The 24,849-nt window shown below is 36.0% G+C and overlaps 1 protein-coding gene across 17 annotated transcripts in view; it reads left to right on the forward strand.

Moving 5' to 3' along the window:
- Positions 1-24,849, forward strand: part of RapGAP1 (Rap GTPase activating protein 1) — a 349,454-nt gene that overhangs the window by 283,176 nt on the left and 41,429 nt on the right. For 9 of the 17 annotated variants that reach the window (XM_089739716.1, XM_089739722.1, XM_089739733.1 and 6 more), the window contains one exon: positions 2,315-2,353. The exons of the other annotated variants lie outside the window; for them this stretch is intronic. In XM_089739716.1, the coding sequence (XP_089595842.1) occupies positions 2,315-2,353 (39 nt within the window). The remainder of the gene's footprint in view (positions 1-2,314; positions 2,354-24,849) is intronic. 17 annotated transcript variants of the gene reach the window in all.

Genomic DNA, 24,849 nt, shown 5'->3' on the forward strand with positions numbered 1-24,849 from the left:
TGTCAAAGGAAAACTTATAAAAATTAGGTTGGTTTTGATTGCTTGGGTAAACTGGTAAACTGCTCTACATCTGAAAAGAAATGATAGGTTGTTAGTTTTAGATTCTAATGTTGATGTTTTTATTACGTTCACGATCCGCCTGTTGCTAATTGGTTACTAATACTAATGTCGTCACGACATGAGTTCTAAGTCTCCGTTTTATAGTTCAACAACTACCCCATCCTTCAAGCCCAATCGCATTATTGCTTCACAGCTGAAATAGTCCGGAGGATGATACCAACCTTTGCATAAGACGCTCTAAAATCAATAAGATGGGTAGAAAATAAAGGCCCGTCTGGTATAAAGCGGTACTTTAGTACCTTATGGGCCTTATGGGCTTTAGCCTACCCTTTTGGGCTTTAGCCCATAATCACTGCGAAGTCAATACCATTCACCAACACAATACAATACATACAATACATGTTGCAGAACGAGTTCGAAGTATTTTAGTATCAGTTGTCCTGTCCTTTGAACCAAAGTGCATGCCTGCTCTGTGGCTTGGAGACTTCTAGAAGCTATATATTTTTTTATTTTTTTATTGCTTAGATGGGTGGACGAGCTCACAGCCCACCTGGTGTTAAGTGCATACTGGAGCCCATAGACATCTACAATGTAAATGCGCCACCCACCTTGAGATATAAGTTCTAAGGTCTCAGTATAGTTACAACGGCTACCCCACCCTTCAAACCGAAACGCATTACTGCTTCACGGCAGAAATAGGCGGGGTGGTGGTATTATGATATTCACATCTACCAGTCTAAGTTGTGTGATATTTTATGTACAAATATTGTAAACGCACGGTCATTGTAATTGTATACTATTGATAATAAATAATAGATTCTCCTCATATCACGAAACTAAACAGAACAGATGCGTAACTGTGATCGGCATTAATGAGCAAACGAATAAAAAATATCACCATTATCTAATTACACGACACGTGTGGTTAGCAGGGCGCAATTTGATCAACTGAAATGTTTAAGTGAATATGTGCTTTTTTTTTTATAATGACATGAATAATGACATGAAATCACATATACTCCTTTTTCACACGAAATATATAAATACTAGTGGTCCCACAGTATTCGAAATTCGACTATAGTTAATTGAAATTATAAGTTTGAATACTTCTCTAACCAGATATTTCGCCAAAACTACACTATAGACAAATAATATTAAAGATAAACAATATTAGCCTATTCTCAGTTTGACCACAGACTTTAAGCAATAACAAAAGTTTGACAATAAACAAAGAGTTTATTTGTGTGCGTCAAATACATGGTAGTGTGTGTGGTGTTTATTTATTAATAAAAAAAATTATTAGCATTCTGCACTCCTTCTCTATATTCTCTATAAGTGTGGGAAATTTCATACTCCTCTGTCCGTGCAATTTTCGTAAAAAGGGGTACAAAGTTTTTGCTTCACGTATTAATATATAGATTACCAAAAAGACAATCGTCTAAGAGATAATTGATTTTCAGACAAAATTCATAATGTCCCACTGCATGATAAAAAATATCTCTTAAAACCTTTTTCATCTTGCGACCGAATTGAATTAAAAAACTTGGGCACTTACTCATAATATTTTTCAAATTAAGTAGTAACTCAAATACTTTCTTGCGTTCTCGAAGCGTCCCACTCACTTCAAATACTTTATAGCGGCAATATCTCATAAGATAAGCTACCTCGCGTTTATATATCCGATTTATTCGTGTTCCCGCATAAATTCTCTGCAAGAATCCCGAAGAATAAATAAATACGCAGTGAAATTGTTTTTCACTTACGTGTTTATATAAGAGCACTTACGGCTTAGTGATGCAGAACAGTTTTATTTTGTTAGCAAAATTTTATGAACACGAGTTTACCTTCCATATTTTCCTTTGAACGATTGAGCAGCATATTTCTTTAATTTTGAATAACATTTGCAGATTAATGCATTAAAATTTTGATGCATAATTGAAGTTGAATAACAAAAAAAATACAATTATCTTGTAATAAAATATTATTAATTAATGTAACTCTGTGTTAGTACACCGTTTTGAAGTTGACTTATTTTGATTCAGAATTGTTTCATCATCAGATTTATTACATACATGTTTGTATTTAGCAATATAATATTCTGAAGCTGGCACGCACACACACACTTGCACATACACGTATTGAAATAAAATTTGATATTACTGATGATGCTAGACTATCTTCACCGTCCGTTTTGAATGAAACACGTTTTAATTATGAGCTATGTCAATAATAATAATGTTCTTTTTTATTTCAGGTATTTTTTGGCAATGAATATGAAAACCCACCAAGGGAGGTAGGAGATTTTAACGTAAATTATCATAAAAGTCGCATTGAATTTCAAAGAGTCGTTGATATTCAAATAGAAGTTGAATCCTGAATGAATTTTACACAGAATCGGCGGGTATCACGATAATATACGACTACTTTTCAAGCACCCATAAAAAGTTTGAAGCGATTGCTGCCGAAAATTATTACAAATTGAAATCGATAGAACGCCTGCAAATTTAAAGTGATTCTTTCGTTGTGGCTTTTTTCTATTGCTTAGATGGGTGGACGAGCTCACAGCCCACCTGGTGTTAAGTGGTTACTGGAGCCTATAGACATCTACAACGTATATGCGCCACCCACTGAGAGATATAAGTTCTAAGGTCTCAAGTATAGTTACAAGCAGTGTGGTGGTACCTACCCGTGCGGACTCACAAGAGGTCCTACCACCAGTACACTAAAATAAAATATATATATTAAGGTATTTTCGTATGAAAACAATATAAATAACAGTTTCCGTTTTAGTGGAAAGTGAATTTTTATTTGATGATGTAACCGCTTTCTGTCGGCGCGGGATTTTTGTTTTCATTTTGCAACCGGGTACCTCATTCAGCGCCTCGACCGCTTCACACTGCATTTTTCATTTGAGACCTGAATATGGCATTTCATAGCGGCACGTTGTTGTTTAGTATTTCCAAGCGGAAAAATCAACGTGCGCTTTGCAGAAACTACTGTAATTCAATAGTTTTTCGGTATTAGTCGTATTACATTCAATGGTCTTAAATATTATTATTTATTTAGGTTGTATTTATCAACGACTATAAAATTAACTTTATATGTAATTATTACACCGGTGAAAAGGTTTTGCTTATATCTTAACTGGTTGTTCAATTTTCCATATTTCAAATATTAGTAAATGTGACGGCCAATTGAAATGTCAATTGAAATCAATCACAGCAGACTTTTAGCCCGCACAAGACGGCTGCCGGTATATTGGTTTTAGGCAATCACAGAAATGTTCGCTTCTAACCTGAGCCATAACTTTAAATTTCCGACAACACCTGCATTCTTTTGTAATTTTTTTTGCTTAGATGGGTGGACGAGGTCACAGCCCACCTGGTGTTAACTGGTTACTGGAGCCCATAGCCATCTACAACGTAAATGCGCCATCCACCTTGAGATATCAGTTCTAAGGTCTCAACTATAGTTACAACGGCTGCCCCGCCCTTCAAACCGAAAGGCCTGACTACTTCACGGCAGAAATAGGCAGGGTGGTAGTACCTACCCACGCGGACTCACAAGAGATCCTACCACCAGTAACCACAAGTTGCATAGAGAACTTTTGTTTTTCTCTTACATAGTTCGTTTAGTCACTAGATAGTTCTCTATTACGTCGCTCACGGTCCTATTCATTGCAATTCGATCACTGTTGTGTGACATACGACATCGATTTCCGTAACGGTTTTTTGACAGGCCCACGTTTTTTTTCCTCGCGACATGCTCAGTCGCCGAAACACGCGCCAAATGAAATGGGAAATAGAAGTTCGCTTCGATATTTTCATAGCACATCGCTTTTAGTCTTGTTACGAGTTACGACACGGGCCGATGACGTTCCCCCGATAGGTTACGAAACTTATAGCGCGTGTTACAATTTGTGTTGTAATACATTGTTAGGAAAATTATTTATCGAATTCGTTATGAGCAAAGAACTTCAGCTCGTCGCTTGCTTTCAGCTCTAACACTAGGAGCAGGCTTAGGGACCCCGGTAACCGTACTCGTCGAACTCGACAAAGAGTTCGCCGTGCAACCTAACCCATGAATCAGCTCGCTGAGTTTCTCGCCGGATCTTCTCAGCGGGTCGCGATTCCGATCCGGTAGTAGATTCATTCGCGAAGCAGCTGCTCTTGAGCTGTTAGGTCTCCTTCGGAGGCGCTCGGGTAGCTGTTAGCAAATCCCACCCCTCCTGGCTGAGCCTTTGCTCGCCCACCTGTCCTGGTGAAACTGGAAAGGCCTCCGGGCCACCAGTAATGCGTCAATCATAAAAATATATATATAGAGAGAGCCGTAAATATTAAACGTGATTTGCCTATTGTAGTCATCAAACTGAAAGGTATAATTGCTTACGGAAGAAACAGGCAATTTTTTTTTTTTTTATTGCCCTTGTAGGCAGACGAGCATTCGGCCTGATGGTGAGTGGTTACCGTCACCCTTGGACTTCAGCAATGCCAGGGGCAGAGCCAAGCCGCTGCCTACCGACCAAGCCGCTTCATGTTCGAATTAAGGGTTGATTACCAGTTAGGTCGTTGGTTCGGAAGACATGCGAGTATGACAAAACCACGAAGGGTTGAACAGATAATTATGAACGTCACCTAACTCTCTGAAAGCAGACACTACACTCATGTAGTGTTCTAAAGCATACACTGTACTTGAGGATTTCCAGATGTCTTTTGTGTCGATGTGATATACATTTTAAGTCTGAAGGAATACGACACGCTTGGTACAGCGACTATTCTAGAGTTCGAATCCAACAGGCTGGTACCGTGTTTATAGAAATACGTACCTAATACATTTTCCCGATCGGCTACCGTGATTAATGAGTAACATAACTTAATAAAAATTAAGCCTGCTATATTTATAAAATTACGTTGTTACTGATGAAATTATATAGGTATTGTGAGCCGAGAGGGGGAGGATAGAATATCCGTTATTCAATACATAATAATTATAAAAACTTGGGGCAAATAAAATAAGGTTATGTGGATCCAAAATTGATTTCCTTATTAGTACTATGGGAACCAGAGACTGATATTCATACTTATATACTTAGGTATGTGTAAACATATACCCATTTAGATATTAAATAATGACCTTATGTTTCACGGGTATGTAATAGAATTTAAACAACTTTCGTTAAAGTAAGTGATGGCATTTGCGTCGTTTTGTCTATGGGTTCTGATAACCATGTCAGTTCTGATATTCGCCTCTCCACCTAACTTGCTCAATAAATATTAATTAGTCCATAAAAAGTGGAGGTTAATGTTGACATAAATATATATACTAGTTGACCCGGCAGACTTCGTAGTGCCTCGGTCGATAAATAAAAGACCTAAACTTTTGTATAAAATAAACTTAAAACAAACAAAAGGAATCCTTCCGACGGGGGACACGTCAAAGAAAAAACAAAACTGTTATTTTTATTTAATTCCAAGCATTTTCATATTTATTTACCCCTTAAACCTTCTCTGGACTTTCACAAATAATTCAAGACCAAAATTAGCCAAATCGGTCCAGCCGCTCTCGAGTTTTAGCGAGACTAACGAACAGCAATTCATTTTTATATATATAGATGATTTTTTTGGCACAGATCTTTCCGCATAATGTCTGCATAAAGCTAGTCTATTCTGTCATCAAGGTTTAATGCTAGCCCATTGTGTTTAGTTTCCTGGCATAGAACTGACATTATAAAACGTCCCACTGGCCCCGATGTGTTCTAGCCAAAAACGTCGCTTAATACCCGAGGTCACGGAGTAACAACTAGGCCGTTACTTGGTTGAATTCGCTAAAATCGTGATGGCTTGACCTGAATTATTCGGTTAATCCGGACAGACTTTAATTGTGCCATTATTCGAATCTCGTTCACGTTACCCGAAACTTTGAGAACCGCTCGCAAGACCGTTTGATCTTCTTTTTTTTTAAACACAATTTCGAGTAAGTATCGTGTGCCGCCTTATCTAAGAATTTGTGTTACGAATATTCGAACGAAATGTTTTATTTAATGTTTTTGGAGACAATTTTTTATTGGTAATAGGACCTCTTGTAAATCCGCACGGGTAGGTACCACCACCCCGCCTATTTCCGCCGTGAAGCAATAATGCGTTTCGGTTTGAAGGGTGGGCCAGCCGTTGTAACTATACTGAGACTTCAGTACTTATATCTCAAGGTGGGTGGCGCATTTACGTTGTAGATGTCTATGGGCTCCAGTAACCACTTAACAACCAGGTGGGCTGTGAGCTCGTCCACCCACATAAGCAATAAAAAAAATTTCGCAACTTTAATTCGTACGTCATATTTTATGACCGAAACTAAGATTTGAATCAATGGCCTTCGCAAAATCACACGCATCATAACATCTTAATAGATATGAGTTAACATGTCTTACTAATTTTCGAGTGTGCTCACTAGAAGTCTGAGGCAGCAATCACGTGTCTAGTTTAAAATAGTTCAAGAGCCTTAAGTTTGGAAACTTGCGAGTTTTCGATGGCGTCGTCAATTAGTGCGTACGGCGTGCGCTAAGTTAATTTTCAAACGAGACATTAAGGCTGTGTGGTTATTCGTGTGGGTGGCGCCGCGAGTCTGGTTGTAGTGTTGACCCCCTACTCTGATCGGGTTCTGACCCCGGACGCAGATCGGACGTCGGGTGTAAGAGTGCAGGAGAGTCGTTTAGTGCGGTAGGGCCCTAAAACTCCTTGGGCCCGCGGTCTGCTCCCAACATCAGCAGATCGTCAAGTCCCACATACCCCCTTAGGCGCGGGGACCTCGAAGGAGATTCGGTTCCCGGCCCAAAAGAAAAAAAAAGTGTGGTTATTCGTGTGTCATAACTGACTTGTATTAGAGAAGTCGCATATTCGAGATTAAGCACGCACCGTCACATTTTTAAGTTTAGTTCCAATATGTTAATGTGTGATTAAGGAATTTTTATAGTATTGTTTTAATTAACGAAGATGACGATTCGGGGTTCATTTGAATGTTAAGCATTTATAGAGAAACACCACCGCACTGACGCTGCTTATTAAGTGTCATTACTGTTGTTTTGGTAAAAATGGAACGTATAAAAAGAGTGTGGAACGAAGCGTTAAGATAAAGAAAGAAAGAATAAAAGAGAAAAGCAAGATGGCGAGAACGATTGAGTGAGCAAGACGTGAAGAAAAGTTTTCAGTTAAATATTTTATTATAATAATAGTAGAGAAGATTTGGGAAGAGATCAATAAAACTGCAATAGTGAAATAGTTTTAGTTAATCCACCACGATCCCAATTTTACATTACTTTTAAAGAACGATTGTCCTACTACTCAAATTGGTAAGATTCTATTCAAATTTCCCTACAGTAATAGCCAGAACGGTATCCATTCATCAACAACCCCTTATCTCATCCGACTAATATAGTATTATGAATCTTATAAGGACTTTAGGGAAAGGAGACACAGTGGCAAAATCATGTACATCACAGTCGCATTTGCCTGGCTATGTACATCTCCAAAACGTTATCTTGATCTTCAGACTTTTCCCGAAATTTACAAATTAAATTATAACCAGCATTTAGTAATACAATAAATAAGCAGTTGTAATGCGTAATACGTGACCAAATTAAATATTTTCGATTTAATAGGACATTTATTCTGCATCTACTAGGGCTGTGTGGTGTCTCGAATATCTCCACATCATCTTCCAGTAGCCGCGCTAAAACGCGACTAGAGAATTCACCGAAGACCGGACAGCAGCGTACTCTGGGCATACCTGGGTATTATACCACGATTGCCAATCGGTATTTACTGGGCACTTATTGCTAGCCCAATGCCGCTCACTATTTTCCCGAACCTGCGGACCAAATGGTAAACAGTCGACGTCGCCCAAAACACGTCATTTCGGATCCTCCCAATCCACTAACGGCACTCTTAGATACCCCAAGCACCGGTCATCGTTCTCGTCGAACCCGTCGCGTGCGGCGAAGGGCTCGGCGAGTAAATTAACGCACAGAGACAGCCCACTAAGTTTCTCGCCGGATCCTCTCAGTGGGTCGCGCTTCCGATCCGGTGGTAGATTCTGCGATGTACCGTTCTTGCTAGGGTTAGTGTTAGCAACGACGTCAGGTTTGGGCCCCGTGAGCTCATTACGCTGTAATGGTTTCTCAAGACTATCAGCCTAGGAAAGAAAAAAAAATAGCTCACTACTTGTGGCCGGAAACCGTCGTGCTGTCGAGTTTGATAGAAGTGACAGTCGGTAAACAATACCATTGAGACGTCGACCTCATATCTCTAAGTGGGTGACGGTATTCTCTGACTGATTTGATGTGCAGTAGTTAGCGACTGTGACTATTGCGCCGAGGGACTATTCAATCTCTGGTATCTACAACACAGGGAATCCTAATTTGGGACCGCATGACCGTGTGTGATGTGTTCCCAGTTATTATTATTATTATTATTATTCACATTGTGATTTTATGAGCTGCAATAAACACTTAAAACCTGGAGAGCTCATTCATTCGATGAATGCAAGAAACAAAAACCTTTTCACTAATTCTCAACTGAAATATAATGGAATTTAAATATTTTCAGCCTCGCCCTTTTATTATATTGTCAATGTAATGTGTGTTTAGCTACGATCGTTTAACTACTGGGTGTGTGTTAATTTAATGGCTTGTAAATAAGTACTTAGCGAAATATATTGAGGCACAAACAGTTAATTGGTGCTTAGTATAACTCCTTTTACGTAACATATTCTGCCATTGACTTCGTTTAAAGGTAATCGAAGTAGGTATTTTGATAGTGTAGTAGGTATTTTGTTCAGGTCCTGCGAATTTTAGATTTAGTATTAAAACTAGTTTTAAAAAGTTTACTTTCTCGTTTTTTATTGTCAATAAATCGTTATAAAGAGTCGTGTATTCACGGAAACTGTAAAGAATTCAACACGTCATAAATAATATAATGACAAGAAAAACGCGAAATTTAACCATCAAAGTAGTTTTAATTCTATTTTAATGTTTATATTCACAAAATAAATGAATTAATAATTCGAAAGGTAAATACGACGATATGCGATAGATCGAAGAAAAAAATTTTTTGTACTAATTTTAATGAATTCAATGTAATTTAACAACTTTTTTACTTTACTGTCTCATCAGCATCGCGTGCTCAAAAAATTAAACTAGAAAGCATTAAATAAATAAATCCAAGTTCACCGGTTCATATAGGCGGGTGGCGTCTGAACCAAGGCGGGTAAGTTCAATAACCCCGCTAATAACTTCCGCGTACCTGGTGACGGGCGTCAGCTAGACTTTAAGCAATCACAAAAAAAAACATCTGCACCGTTGAACTCATGACCTGAAATCAGTTGGTGCAACGTTTTTATTTCCCATCCCAAAAAAAAGAAAAGAAAAGAAAACGTTTATATTTGACAAATAATACGAGATGAACAGCTGAGAGAGGGCTGTGATAGTTTTTGACAATAAACCCTTAATGATGTTCAAACTTATAATTTAAATTAATTATAGTCGAATTTCGACTACCGAACGACCACTAGTTATGATAAATGCACTAGATTGAGACACTGTTTTAACATCACATGAACATTCAGTCAGGACCTAATGCATAGAATGCGATTGATTATTCTCAGCTGAAAAATACTTTTAAAGTTGCGAGTAATTTTGACTCATCACTTATAACGCAACCATATAAATATGTAATATAAAAATACAGGTTTGCAATATTTACATCAACATAAATTATTCTAGTGAATATTACAAAATGACGGTTGAATTATTGTCTCTTTATTGGCCTATCTGATGATAATTTACCGTCGTCGTAGTCACCGTCGGTCATAGACATTAGCAATGCCAAGGGCAGAGCCAATCCGATACGGCTTCCACAATAGCGCTAACCGAAATATTCAGAAATGTAATAAAGGCGACTTACATTTGACAAATTAAACTGACTTTTTTATTGCTTTTGTAGGAAGACAAACATATGGTCCATTTCAAATGTTAAAGTTTTAATGTGTACTTTACTTAATCATGCAAAAACGGCTTAACGGATTAAGGGCAAGGAAGGAAGGAAGGCAAAATTCGCAGAACCATCTTTTATAACCGTAATTATACGCATACGCTTCTTTTTATCATAATAGATGATCCGGGTAACGCCGGTTATATCTGTTAATATAAATATCATAGCGTGTTCGCTTATCCGGGATTTTACGTAATAATTCATCTGCAACTCACATTTCATTATTTTACCTGAATTACTTTACGCAAGCCAAACCATAGAGCGCGTCTGGTAATTAAACAAAAACCAAAAATTCTAACATTTTTTCTTGTCAAGCTAAACACTAATCACAACGCATGATATCAACTATGGTTAATCTTATATATGTAATGAGGTTAGCTCGTCGTTTTTATTTGGCCCCAAATGACGTCATCTAAAATGAAGCTATGTTCCACCGAGTTTGATAAAGATTGTACGGTTTTTAAAAGTATAAGAGCCTTTCTCTCTCGATCTTGATTCTGAATGTTTGTCAAAGAATGAAAATAATTATGTTCCGGAACTAAATAAAATGCGACTTTTTCTGTTCCGATAAATTCTATTAAATAAATTGCAAATCTATTATGCTCTCTTATTCAGGAGATCAAGTGCACCCGCATAATGAATCGCGAGCATTTGATTGAATCTATTGTCGGTTCAAGACTAACACCGCGCATATGTTAACGAGATAAGCGGATTATAATATTATAACCATAATGAATAGCTTCATTTAAGTAATTAATCTGGTGTATGCAATCCTTAAATCGATACCAATGAAAAGCACTAAAATATCGATGAGCTTTACTTTGATTGGTCTAACTTCTAAGTTACAGACGAACACTGAAATGCTGTAAAATGTTTGTTGCAATAATATTTATAGTTTACTTTATTCAATAATCAGTTCTACGAATTATTTTAGATATTCGCGGTTTTTTTCATATTTTAAATACGAATAGAGCTTACTCTTGTTGATGGGTCTGGGAACAGTACACAAACATCGGAAATTAAAATTAAATATAGTGGTGGGAACTCGTATCGGTGATCGATTCTATTTTGATCGACTTCATGTCATTCTTTAAGAAAGAGAACCGTGAAACGATTATCATCTTTGAGAATGTAAACCGCTGAATAACTTCCTTCATTTTCTACCAATATCACTGTTCACTGCTTATTTCGTCTCGCGAGGCTATTTACTTGGTGCGCATCCTTATTTAACTCCCACGACCTAGTTTCTCTTGAACCCGCAATACGATTCCAATACCCGGACACCGCCTGGGGCGATGCAATGCAGATTATATCCTCGATACACACACAACATTAGTCATTAATGTTGAAACATTAAAGTGCAATTTCTTGTAAACCCACTGACGCTTTAAAATTTTAAGAATATAAATGTGTACCGATTTAAATAGGGATTCTATGTGTTTATATGAGCGATGTGATGAAAGCATTATGTTGATCTATATTTTTACTACAGTTGATGTCCAGATTTGGAAGATTAGATCTTGGCTCGAAGTCTAAATTCGCGATATTAGACATGCAATGTCGAAAATCCATACAATTCCTTATATTGTATTAAATAGTTTTTACCTGCTTAAAATGATTACCATTACCTACTCCATCTATTCAGAACCTTGACAAATTATAAGTAAATAAATTGATCGGACCTATTTATTAATATGATTTTTTATCGGATCATTTGAGTGCTTCCCATCTGAAATAGGCAGTTTAGTTCTTACAATACGATCTCAGTCACCAGGCAAATTTTACAACTTTCGCGTCTTTGATTTTTAAGTTTGTCCGTCCCTAAGTTTCAAACCTCGCAATAGTCGCTTCAACGGATACCTGGTGTCTTAACAATTAAGTTACTGACGCTTTGTATTAATGAATCGGTACATTTAATGCCATGGCCACCATCACCATCAATACAATAAAATACTAAAATCATATTGACGTTTGAAAATTTAGTAATCCTTACATGACCTTCAAAAAAAATTCATCAAAAATGGCTCATTTCCGCGCGCCTAAAGGTTTCTCTCTCTCCTTAAATGAGTCACACTAAAACAGTGACAATAAAACAAAGTTAATTCGTGTGACATTTCTAAAACTATTTTATTTCTATTTCAATAACGTGCAAAATACTGCAAAACGGTCTGTAACTGGTTCGCGTAAGGTGTTTTAAAGTTTTTTTTTTTTTTTTTTACGTCAGTCGTTGCACGCTTCAAATTGGATTCGAATTCACGGCAGATTGATATTCGCATGTGTTTGCTCGGTTTTTTCGACGCACACCGCAAAATTCTATCAGTTCATTCGTCATATTTGTTTTGTTTTTTTTAGATCGATGTTTGATGCTCGATGCCTGTTTGTTGATCCATGACTGCATTTGCACGTGAAACTGCATTAATTATCCAATGATTTTCTAATAATACAATTAGAATGAAATCATGGTAATACCGAATATTAATTACGAAATTTAAATTTCTGAAAAAATCCTGAAAAAATTACGAAATTTAAATTACTGAGCTAAGCGTGGAAAGACTCATACATTGTTCAGAGTATCGGAACGTAAGTCCAAATTTGTCAAAGAACTCCTGTGATTAATAGTTAAATATTGAATATTTAACGATACAATAAAAAAGCATAAATCCTTATCAATTTTAAAGACGTTTTCGAGTTAAGTAATTCTTTAAAACTTTATTTATAATTCGAATGACTCGGTGGTGTAGTAGTTAGTCGTCCTGACTGTTGTGCCGAGGGTCGTGAGTTCGATGCCCACATCAGGCAATTCGTGTGGGGACCGCTAAAGATATAATACCGATGAAACCATTAAAAATACAATATGCCGCCTATTTCCGCCGTGAAGCAGTAATGCGTTTCGGTTCGAAGGGTGGGGTAGCCGTTGTAACTATACTGAGACCTTAGAACTTATATCTCGAGGTGGGTGGCGCATTTACGTTGTAGATGTCTATGGGCTCCAGTAACCACTTAACACCAGGTGGGCTGTGAGCTCGTCCATCCATCTAAGCAATAAAAAAAAAAGCGATCTTATCGCCTAAAGCGAGCGAAAATATTCACTAATTAATAATTAACATTTAATATACAATTTCATATACATTCAAAGATGTTATTGTACACATTTGATATGAATAAAAATGAAACAAAATAATTTTAGGTTAACACTAACGCTTTTGAAAACTTTCCAAGATTCTCAATTTGAAAAGTTACCTCTCTAATGTCCAAAATTTATGTTGGAGAATAAGCGACTTGTGTTCGTCAGAATCTTTCGTTCGATTTATAATAAATTTCCAAAGTTTGAGAACTCAATCCTGTATATATACTTAATGAAAATGTTATTGTAGTATCTAAATTAAAACTTTCCCTATCACTACTGACTTTTTCGATTAAACGCCATGTTTTCTTTCTCGATGCAGACGGTGCGGTTATATTAATTGTATATAATATACACCACATCCGTAATCGTTGGATTTTGTCTTACGCCAAACGTCTTACTTTCGCCAACGCCAACCCCATTCAATAAAGCATTTATTTATAAATCACCCCGTTTATTTAATGCACGCATGCTGCCCAATTTTCAAATTTATGATATACAATAGCTGGTTCCAAAACAATAGGCTTCCAATAGCTGTGTTTGAAGTCTGATTAGACGGTTTTTTTATGCGTATTAATTATAACAAATTGTATATATAATATTATAACGTATAATCAATTTTATTAATTAAATTTTTTCATTAACAAATCTCAATGCTTCTGCTGAGAGCAAAAGTGACGAATTAGATTTTTATTATATTCGAATATCACACATGTACTTTTCATATTACTATTTTTAAATTCCTATCCAATCTAAATATAGAACATTCGCTACAGACTCATTTAGTACTTCAGTTCTAAAGTATTTACGTTTGTAAAAATATACCTAATATATTTTTGGTATGTCGTATCCACGTAATACCGGTACGAGGGTATTAATTCCGGATCTCTAATTACGTATCCGGAGTAGAGTTTGTAAGCTCATAATGGCATCCACGAGCAGCGTAGTGCATGCAAAATTAGCACTTCAGCTTTTTTGTTGAGCACAATGATGCCATGTCGGTAGTACCTACTGTTTTGTGTGAGATGCATTCACTGTTCCCTGAATGAAACCAGATCCCGTGCTTGGAAATACGTACCGTAGTTTGTTACGTATCGATTCAATATCGGAACGATAAATATCGTCCTGAAAGTCGCTGTAGGATTTTATCTCACTAAGATAAAAAACTTACTTTTAAGCAAATAAAGCCTCCAGATGAGAAAAAGTGAACTCTGCATTCTAGCCTGAGACGTACCATTGTGTTTTCAATTGCAACCGTATATCGGCTTTAATATAAAAAATATATCGGTACACAACATTACTTAGTTGGAGATATAGACAAGATAGTGAAATTCACTTATTTTTATAACATACCTATCTATGTCTAGTACCAACCAATCTTGCATTTAATTCTGTTTGCTGAGATAGTATTTTTTCTGTATTGTTTAGATGGGTGGACGAGCTCACAGTGCACCTGGTGTGAAGTGGTTACTGGAGCCCATAGACATCTACGACGTAAATACGCCACCCACCCACCTTGAGATATAAGTCCTAAGGTCTCAAGTATAGTTACTTAATAACTAACTTAATATTTAACTAATAAACACAGCTTAACAGCAGCTAAAGCAGAAAGTTATCTTACGAATATCAAAACAACATCTGTCAGTTTTTACTTAGTTAGGTAGCGTACATTGCTATTGAATACTTCTTTGTCGATACGTTGGAAAAACAATTCTTTATTATTTGACGTTTGAAATTAAGGCCGTCACAGAACCGTCGCGGCTTCGATCACAATGGCAGTAATCGATTATCGTGTGACACTAATGTGAATTCGAACGAGAGGACTCACCTAATTACCCGATTCGTCGTACGCAACTTACTTATTTACATATTTTTGGAACGAAGTTCCTTATCGCGCGTTGTGAAAGGAGGCTAGACGGAAAAAATTCTTGCGAAAAGTTGTCACGACACTTTTTAGATCCGCCATTCTGACCAGTCAACGTGTAGGCGCTTATCGCGTGACATTGCTCGTATCCGATTGGTCCGCGTAATGAGTACAGTTTCTCGAGATAGCGTTTCAACAATAGTAATGTAGTTCATAGTATTCTTTTTTTCTTCTTCATAATGCCGTAATTTATTATTATAACTTAAAAAAAAAAATACAATTCCTTCACTAATTAGTCGAAAGGAACTTCGTTCCATCCGGGTGTCCCTTGACACCTCTGAAGTTTTTTTTTGTAGAGTTTTCTAGATTTTCTACCAATTTACGATTTGAACAGGGATTCTATCAGGAAACTTGTGTTTCGTAAACTTTTATACAAAACACATTGTTGTTGTTCCGAATTTATCAGTATGCTGGTTATCTTTCGGTAAGTATAGAGGTTCACCTACAAATCTAATGACGGGTGTTTACATTTCATGCCGATCGTATTTAGATACCAACACAATAGCTAATTCTGTACCAACACTTTGCAAACAATCCCCTTTTTCAACCATGCACTTTCAAAGCTATGAGCAATCTATTTTTTATGATTATGGGTGCCGATTTGTAATTAATAAAATGTTTATCATACATTTAAAATATCCTGAAAAAAATTAGGTTAATTTTAAAGTTCATAATAAATTTAAAGTGTTAGAAAATCTGTTTGTTTACAAAAATCTCAAACCTCTATCTGCGACGGCTTGTGCCGTGAAATGGATAAAAAAAAAAAGAATCTGAAACTGATTAAAGATTGCAACGCTCATTTAACGCTCCGATAAACGTAATTACTCGGGACGGTATAGGGTTGCCAGGTTAATTTGCTAAATTTCGCATTTCGCTGCTGTATGATTCTATATTGAAAAAGAATACGAACTTAATTTTTGTAATTACTGGCATTTTTTGTTCATTACGTTTTTATCCTCTATTATTATAGGTATTACGAAGAAAATACCTTCTACCTACGTTGTTGTTACTCGGTAGATTGACACTTCGAATGTTTTTGTTATATTATGATGGATGTTATATGCAATTTTATTTTAGAAAGGTTTGTAGCGTGATTCAGGTTTTATTCCAATTTATTCTTTTCTACCATAGTTACCGTTACAATTGAAATACCTAATAGGTATATAGTATAGTCAAAACTCATTTTAAAAGATTCAACCGGTTCATATCGATATATTTTCTTTAAGTAAAGAAATTAAAATTTATTAATTTGGGGTTAATAGTTTTAACAACCCTACGACCGATCCAAGGAGGCCGGACTTTTCTCATCCATGTTTCTGGAACTGCCTTTGTACTTTAAAATTTGAGATGATAATTATCTGATCTTTATCTTCTGCTAAGATTGTTGTACATTGTTCTATCAACAATTTAGTGTAAGTCAGGAATGAAATTTTGCGGATATTTTTTTGAAAAGATACATTGACATTATTATGTCATATTTATGATCGTTGTTTGGAAAATACATATTACTTTCTTTCAATTCTTGAATAACCTTTTTTTTTATTGCTTGTATGGGTGGACGAGCTCACAGCCCACCTGGTATTAAGTGGTTACTGAAGCCCATAGACATCTACAACGTAAATGCGCCACCCACCTTGAGATATAAGTTCTATTCTATCTATACGAACAACCAAATTTAATTATGCGTCGAGTTAAAAATTCAAGTATACAACTGAGTTTTATAAAAATTGAACGGGCTTAGAGTTAAGAATATCAGCAAGCAGACCGACGCGAACAATCTAGAGTTTGTAGAGCAAAGAAGTGAAGTTAAGGAAATAGAAGCCAGTTGGGAATACAACATGAAATTTCCCAACTGTTTATAATACAGATAACGTGACTATAAATTGTTAGTCATTATTCACTTGCGAGTTCGCTTCTAAAGCATATAAACACATAATTCCTTATACGCTTAAGCAGAATATTAACATTTTACGATTGCCATTAAATATCAATACTCGATGTTGACATGGCACAATTTGCATTCTTCTTCTAGTTTCACTTCTATGATATTTCATAAATATATAATATGTATTTTATTGTGTTTTGTTTTTTTGCAGATATTATTTACCTACACCACATACCGTTAATTGAATTGTCAAAAACAAAAAAAACAAAAAACGATCTAACAAGCGAGACTGTGACGTCATAATATATAATATAAGTCGTCGTGGCCTTAAGGATAAGACGTCCGGTGCATTCGTATGAAGCGATGCACCGGTGTTCGAATCCCGCAGGCGGGTACCAATTTTTCTAATGAAATACGTACTCAACAAATGTTCACGATTGACTTCCACGGTGAAGGAATAACATCGTGTAATAAAAATCAAACCCGCAAAATTATAATTTGCGTAATCACTGGTGGTAGGACCTCTTGTGAGTCCGCACGGGTAGGTACCACCACCCCGCCTATTTCCGCCGTGAAGCAGTAATGCGTTTCGGTTCGAAGGGTGGGGTAGCCGTCGTAACTATACTGAGACCTTAGAGCTTATATCTCGCGGTGGGTGGCGCATTTACGTTGTAGATGTCTATGGGCTCCAGTAACCACTTAACATCAGGGGGGCTGTGAGCTCGTCCATCCATCTAAGCAATTAAAAAAAATATTTTTTTCGCATTTTACTCGGCTCAATTCAACACTATAATACTGTAGATATAATTTACCTACACCACATACGGTACCCGTTAATTGAATTGTCAAAAACAAAAAAACAAAAAACGATCTTACAAGCGAGACTGTGACGTCATATTTTTCGCATTTCACTCGGCTCAACTCTAGACTATAATACGTTATTCAAACAAGAATGTACGCTTCACTCAATTCGAAAGCGTTATTACAATAATGCCGGTACACGAACTGTTGCCTTATCTCGGAACTCAGTGAATAGAGCTGCAATATCAGACGCCAAACAATACCCGTGGAACACCCCTTCTTTGTTTAATGCGCACGAGAAAGCATTCCCTCGTTGCCACAAGTGGAATTCGTTGGATCCTGCTGACAAGATATCCGATATGATTCACCTTCGTGTGTGCTTATTGAGGTGACGAAAACGAACATTGAATTAATATATTTGGTACATAAAGAATGTACATGGAAACACTGCTTGTCGTTAAATTGGTGATCGTATTTTATAAGAAATCGAATATTCTAGAGATCAGTTCTATAATAGTGCGGGATATCAATGGGAAAGATTTGTTCTTAGTACTTCCGAACTTTCTAGATGGATTTGTCTTTTACACCGGGAATGACGTCATAAAAATCCTGTTTTTTTTTGTCTCGTGGTAGTTTGCCAATTCTCTACTAGTGGCAATGTTGTAACTTCACATAATTATCCCGTAAATTTTTGGCGCGAAACAGTAATCCCAATTTGAAGGACGGAACAGTCCGTCATATAACACAATTGAGAGATTTTCCTTATCTCTCTAAATGGGAGGCAACTTTCATGTTGTTTACCACTTCATACCAGGTTGACCGTGAGCTCGTTCACCCATCTATGGCATAAAACAATGGTTCGATCGGACATCAACAACTTAAATGCCTCTACTCACCTTGAGACATGAGTTCTGAATCTCTCATACGATAAAGGCTACTCCAGTTGTCAAAACGGAAGGTATTACTGTTTCGCTGCTGATATAGACAGGGTGGCATACACAAAGCTGCTGGCTCACAAATTGCCTTACCATCAGTAGATTTTAGATGTAGTATTTGACTATTTAAATTTTACACTTTAAGATAATGTTAGATCCATGTATTGACATGAAATCATTGATCTCCAAAAAAAAAGGTAAAATAAAAAAACAATGTTTGGCATCCTTCTGTGACCGCCAAAACAGTGAATTATCTGACGTCCAATTAAGAAATAATTTCCTTTTTTTTTACTCCGGTACGGAGTTCGAAGTCTCATTTGTTGTGCACGCATGACTGCTTCGCGATCGAAGCGGGGAATGCGCCCTACCACTAGCAAAACAATTCCACCTTCTAATTTGAACAAGGTATTTTAATATGCACTATAAAGTCTATTAGTTAAGGTTCAAAGACGCATTTGACCGTTATCAAGTATGAAAATAAATAAAAAATAGATTTTTAGTACCTAGTATTTTTCATTATTTTTCTTTTCAGAAATGTTCTGAAGAGATGCTTTTCATTAATAAACTAGCGACCCGCCCTCGCTTCGCTTCGGAAACCGTAATTTATTATTGATTTCTCCACTATTTAATGGATGTTATTATACATATAGACATTCCTCTTTAATCACTATCTATTAAAAAAAACCGCATCAAAATCCGTTTTAAAGATTTAAGCATACACAGGGACAGACAGATATAGGGACAGAGAAAGCGACTTTGATGCACTATAAAGTCTATTAGTTAAGGTTCAAAGACGCATTTGACCGTTATCAAGTATGAAAATAAATAGAACATAGATTTTTAGTAGGTACCTAGTATTTTTCATTCTTTTTCTTTTCAGAAGCGTTCTGAAGAGATGCTTTTATTAATAAATTTACAGCTTCCGTAACATATTCTCCAAGTTGTAGAATACGGTTTACATCTCATAAATAATTTTGATGGAGCGACTTGATTAAGTTACTTCCTCTTGGTTGCAATTGTACTTTCAATTGCTTGTTACTTTCGATATAAAACGTATGAATTTTGCGAGTGAATCCCGTTAACTTTCAGTCATTCGTGACCATGAAAACTGCAAAGCATTTAATTAAATTCTTCTTCTTTTTCTCCACCTTATCCCACTAGGTGGGGTCGGTACAGCTAATTTTTCTCTTCCATTCTCTTCTATTAGCCGTCATCTCAACACTCACTCCTCTTTCTTTCATATCGTCATTCACACACTCCATCCATGTCCTCTTCGGTCGACCTCTTCCCCCTCTACATTGCACTACCATTTCCATACATCTCCTAGTCACATGCATCTTCTCTCTACGCATCACATGTCCATACCACGCTAACCGTCCGCTCCTTAATTTGTTGCTTACCGGGGCCACTTTCACACTTCCTCTGATATACTCATTCTTTATCTTGTCCATTCTTGTCACTCCACACATCCATCTCAACATTCGCATCTCTGCCGCATGCACTAGTACAAAGTATTTAATTAAATTAATATAATGATAATAATAAACGCGACATTAAGCCGTAAAAATATCATAGTTTTCATAATTATACATTAGACATTTTGTTTTGTTCAAACTTTTTATCTTTTAATTCATTTAACAAAACCTTTGACCGAAACGGGAGGTTATCTCGTAAAAATATTTTTTATTAAATTTCACACGAGTCGTAACTCGTCTAATCTAAGGTAAGACCTTTATTGCACCATGAAAGTTTTACTATTGTAAAATCAATAATTCTAGAACACTTCTGTTTTACTAGTGGTAGGACCTCTTATGAGTCCGCACGGGTAGGTACCACCGCCCCGCCTATTTCTGCCGTGAAGCAGTAATGCGTTTCGGTTTGAAGGTTGGGGAAGCCGTTGTGACTATACTGAGACCTTAGAACTATATCTCAAGGTGTGTGGCGCATTTACGTTGTAGATATCTATGGGCTCCAGTAACCACTTAACACCAAGTAGGCTGTGAGCTCGTCCACACAACTAAGCAATAAAAAAAACCTCCCAGTAAGGTCCTCTATTGAACATTTTACAATTTAAAAAACCTAACTGTATGATCTTATAGCCTATATAATAAGCTATTTATAAACTAGCAGGGGATGCTCTTACTTAATTAAGCTTATCGTTTATCATACAGTGTTTGGAATGTGATAGTGCTGTACAACTAAATGCCGACACTTGTTTACTAAACCAAACGATTACAAGGTTCTGTCATTAGCGTTACGTCATCTCGCGTCATTGCTTTAAACAAGACTAATGTCGCCGTAATAAAAGTATTCCAATAATAAGAATGAATGAACGTTTCATTCATTTTACATTATTTGCTAATAAAAAAATTCAAACCGTTTATTTAATCTGTTATTTTATGAGTACACAGATTCCGTGATTTAAATTATTAAAAAAAGTCTGAAAATGCACCAATTTCAGTAGTAACTCAGATCCCTATATTCGAATAATTGAAGCAACTAGAGGTCCCGCAGTAGTCGAAATTCGACTATAATTAATTGGAATTGTAAGTTTGTACACTATTATGGTTGTATTTTATACTTCTATAATCACATATTTCGCCAAGACTATGCTATAAAAAATACAAAGACAAACAATATTTAATCTATTCTCAATTTGACCACAGACGTCAAGAACAAAAGTTTGACAATAAATAGTATGCATGCGTGTGTGCGTCAAATACATGGTATGTAGTGTGTGTAATGTTTTCTTTATTGATTTAATGTATCTTTTATGCATTATTTTAAAAAAATATTAGCATTGTGCACTTCTTCTCTATATTCTCTATAAGTGTGGAAAATTTCATACTCCTCCGTCCGCGCAATTTTCGTAAAAAGGGATACAAAGTTTTTGCTTCACGTATTAATATATAGATAATGATACTTTAAACAGATTCACGGAATAACGTATCCGATGAAATTAATTTAATTGACACTGATTAAAATTTTTAACAATTTTGTCGTTTGCATTCTGAACTGGTATTGTGGAAAGCAGTATACTAAATTTCAAACGAACCCGTATTTAATATTCATAATGCTCATAGTACTTTCAAATTTGTTCACGCAAAAAATACTGGTACATTACTACTATAAATTACTAGTAAGTAGCCAAGCAGTGAAGTTGTAAAATATAGACAAGACAATCTCATTACTCTTAACAAGCTAATGTTAACATCTATTTGCAACCTTTAATGTGGTTGTCGCCATTTTCCTTGGATAATATTTATCATTTACAAGATTCATATAAAAGCACTTCATGTTTTTTTTAATACGCTTTTATTAGCTTCAGACGCATGTATTAAAAATAGTGTAAGAAAAAATGATATTTTTGTAAAAAAAGCGTGGGGTGCATGGTATCAGTAGGTATAAATATTTTATGAACAGATATGAGTAGAAGAAGGGTCATTTTGATAATATTCTAGCTCCACACGCTTTTTTTTACAATAAAATCATTTTTTCTTACACTATTTTTAATTCAAATTTATTACAATTTATTTTCTATTTTTTAATTGGATTTTCCATAAAAGCGTATTTTGTTAGTTTTTTTAAGATATTATTTATTTGTAAATATAATGTAATAACAGCTGTGATCGTCACAATTTACAATAGATTTCAGTTTTGCTACGTCATCGCCTGTGCAGTAACGCAGCAATTTACTTTCGATCACAAACCAATCATGGTCTGATGCGATGCGACGCCGACGCCTGCAAACCGCTTCCACGTTTCCACTAAATAGATATTATCACGAAGGAAAGCGATCGGCATATTTGTTTTTACTATCTCAAACTATGGTGAAATATAAATTTGAACTCTACAAGCGCGTGTATCTTATTTAGTTTGAAACATTTCTCCAGCTGTCGATTAAAATAACTACAGCTTAAAAAAAAACCACACTCCGATCTCAATTAATAAATTTACGGATCAAAAAAGGCCTTTTAATTACGAAAACGAATGCTTTAAATAATATTTAAAATGCAATGCTCGAAATCAAATATCATGTGTTAACTTATACTCATTCAAGGACTCCATTTTCCACCTAGTCCAACATTGGATCTTCGTTAAATGGAAATAAATATTATAAATTTTGTGATCAGATATGCACTCTACATTTACCATTAGACTCTTCATTTGAATGTTCTGGTTTTATTAATTCCATTCCTTCGACTGCACACACAGTATGCATCTGTTTCGTAATAAAACCGACAGAAAACCGGGAGTAGGTAATATTATAAATAAACGAAAGTTAATTCTATATTTAGATCGCCGAAATGTTACGAGCGCACTAAAGTGGTCGATGCATCGGCGGCCGGATTAGACACAGTTTTAAGACTATTTCGGAATATCACGACCGAAATAACAGAAATAAACAATTAATGAGAAATTTTATTTTATTGTTATGCTTTTAAGAAAATGCACAGTTGATGCATAACTCTTAAGAGAAAGCGATTTACGATTCTTTCATTGTGATATTATTTTTAAATAGATAGTTGTATTTTATTTATTTATTACATCGACTGCCGAACGAGCTCATGGCCCAACTGGCGTTAAGTGGTAGGACCCCATAAATATCACTACGTGAATGTCTATATGTCATTCCCTGAGATATGAGATCTAAGTCACTATTGTTATTATATAACAGCTGTCCCATCCGTCAAACCCAAATGCTGCTTCGGAAAAACTAGGTAGGGACAGGATACCTTCCTGCTCCCCTTTGCAAGATGCTTTAATGATGCTTTATCATCAATAGAATGTAAATATATGCAGGCGAAAAGTGAAATAAGATTGGACGTTTAAGTAAAAATAGGTCGTAAAACAAATTTATGTTGCGTAATTCTGAACGTGACTGTACGTACCCCAAAAACAGAGAGCTTGGGACGCCTTTTATTTCATTGCATGTTATTTTGCCAATACAGTTTTACAAGAAAACACCTGTTTTGCTTGCTTTTCCGTACCTATTATCACAAGGAGGAGAATTTAGTAGAAAGAGGCGTATTTAAATAAAAAAATACATTAATTTTTTTTTTTTTTTTATTGCTTAGATGGGTGGACGAGCTCACAGCCCACCTGATGTTAAGTGGTTACTGGAGCCCATAGAAATCTACAACGTAAATGCGCCACCCACCTTGAGATATAAGTTGTAAGGTCTCAGTATAGTTACAACGGCTGCCCCACCCTTCAAACCGAAACGCATTACTGCTTCACGGCAGAAATAGGCAGGGCGGTGGTACCTACCCGCGCGGACTCACAACAGGTCCTACCACCAGTAACACAATGTTTGTATGTGTTATGTTGCTATCAAGTTATAGCTCAATAAATTTCATGTGAGTCATCATCATAGTCGGTTGCTCTTGGCAGATCAGTCGTGGTCATGTGAAATTCTTGTTTATTAAAGCCTTGACAGATGTTTTCCATAGTTTGCGAACTGAGGGTTTTAGTAAAGTCTTTCACCTGATTAGTCCAGCGCATGGGGATTCGTCCACGAGATCTCTTACCATTTACCTACCTTCATGTGAATAGAAAGATTAAAAATAACAGCTATAGGCAAAGATGGAAGTTTCGATATCTATTTCTTCTTATAATATTTGTAATAGATTAAATTATTAATTGTATCAATGGTCGAATCGTCGAGTGAAAGAATCACGGGCTTAGTAGCTATTGATGAACTTTTTTGGTGATCAATAAAATAAATTTAGGAATAATTTTCTTTCCAAATACTGCAAGAACAATATTATAATATAAATCAAAAAATGAACTTCTATCTCGAGATGTCAATCATTGTGGACGAATTTCGACTAGTGGTCGAACACCAGTTGTTTTTTTTTCTAAATGGCGTAATGAGTAACCGTAACAAATTGAGTTTGTTTAAATAGTCCACTGCGGCACCGAGCTATTTGTCTTCTAACACTAATGAGGCGCTAAGGAGAATTATTCGTGGCGCTTATTCTGCATTTACAGTAATTAAATTCTGTGGCCTTCTAACCGCTACAGAGTTTTCTTACAAATTAACCTGGCATCTAATATGGATAGATGAACATTTTTTA

This window comes from Bombyx mandarina, chromosome 03, assembly GCF_030267445.1.
Source record: "Bombyx mandarina strain Sakado chromosome 03, ASM3026744v2".
Classification (NCBI taxonomy): domain Eukaryota; kingdom Metazoa; phylum Arthropoda; class Insecta; order Lepidoptera; family Bombycidae; genus Bombyx; species Bombyx mandarina.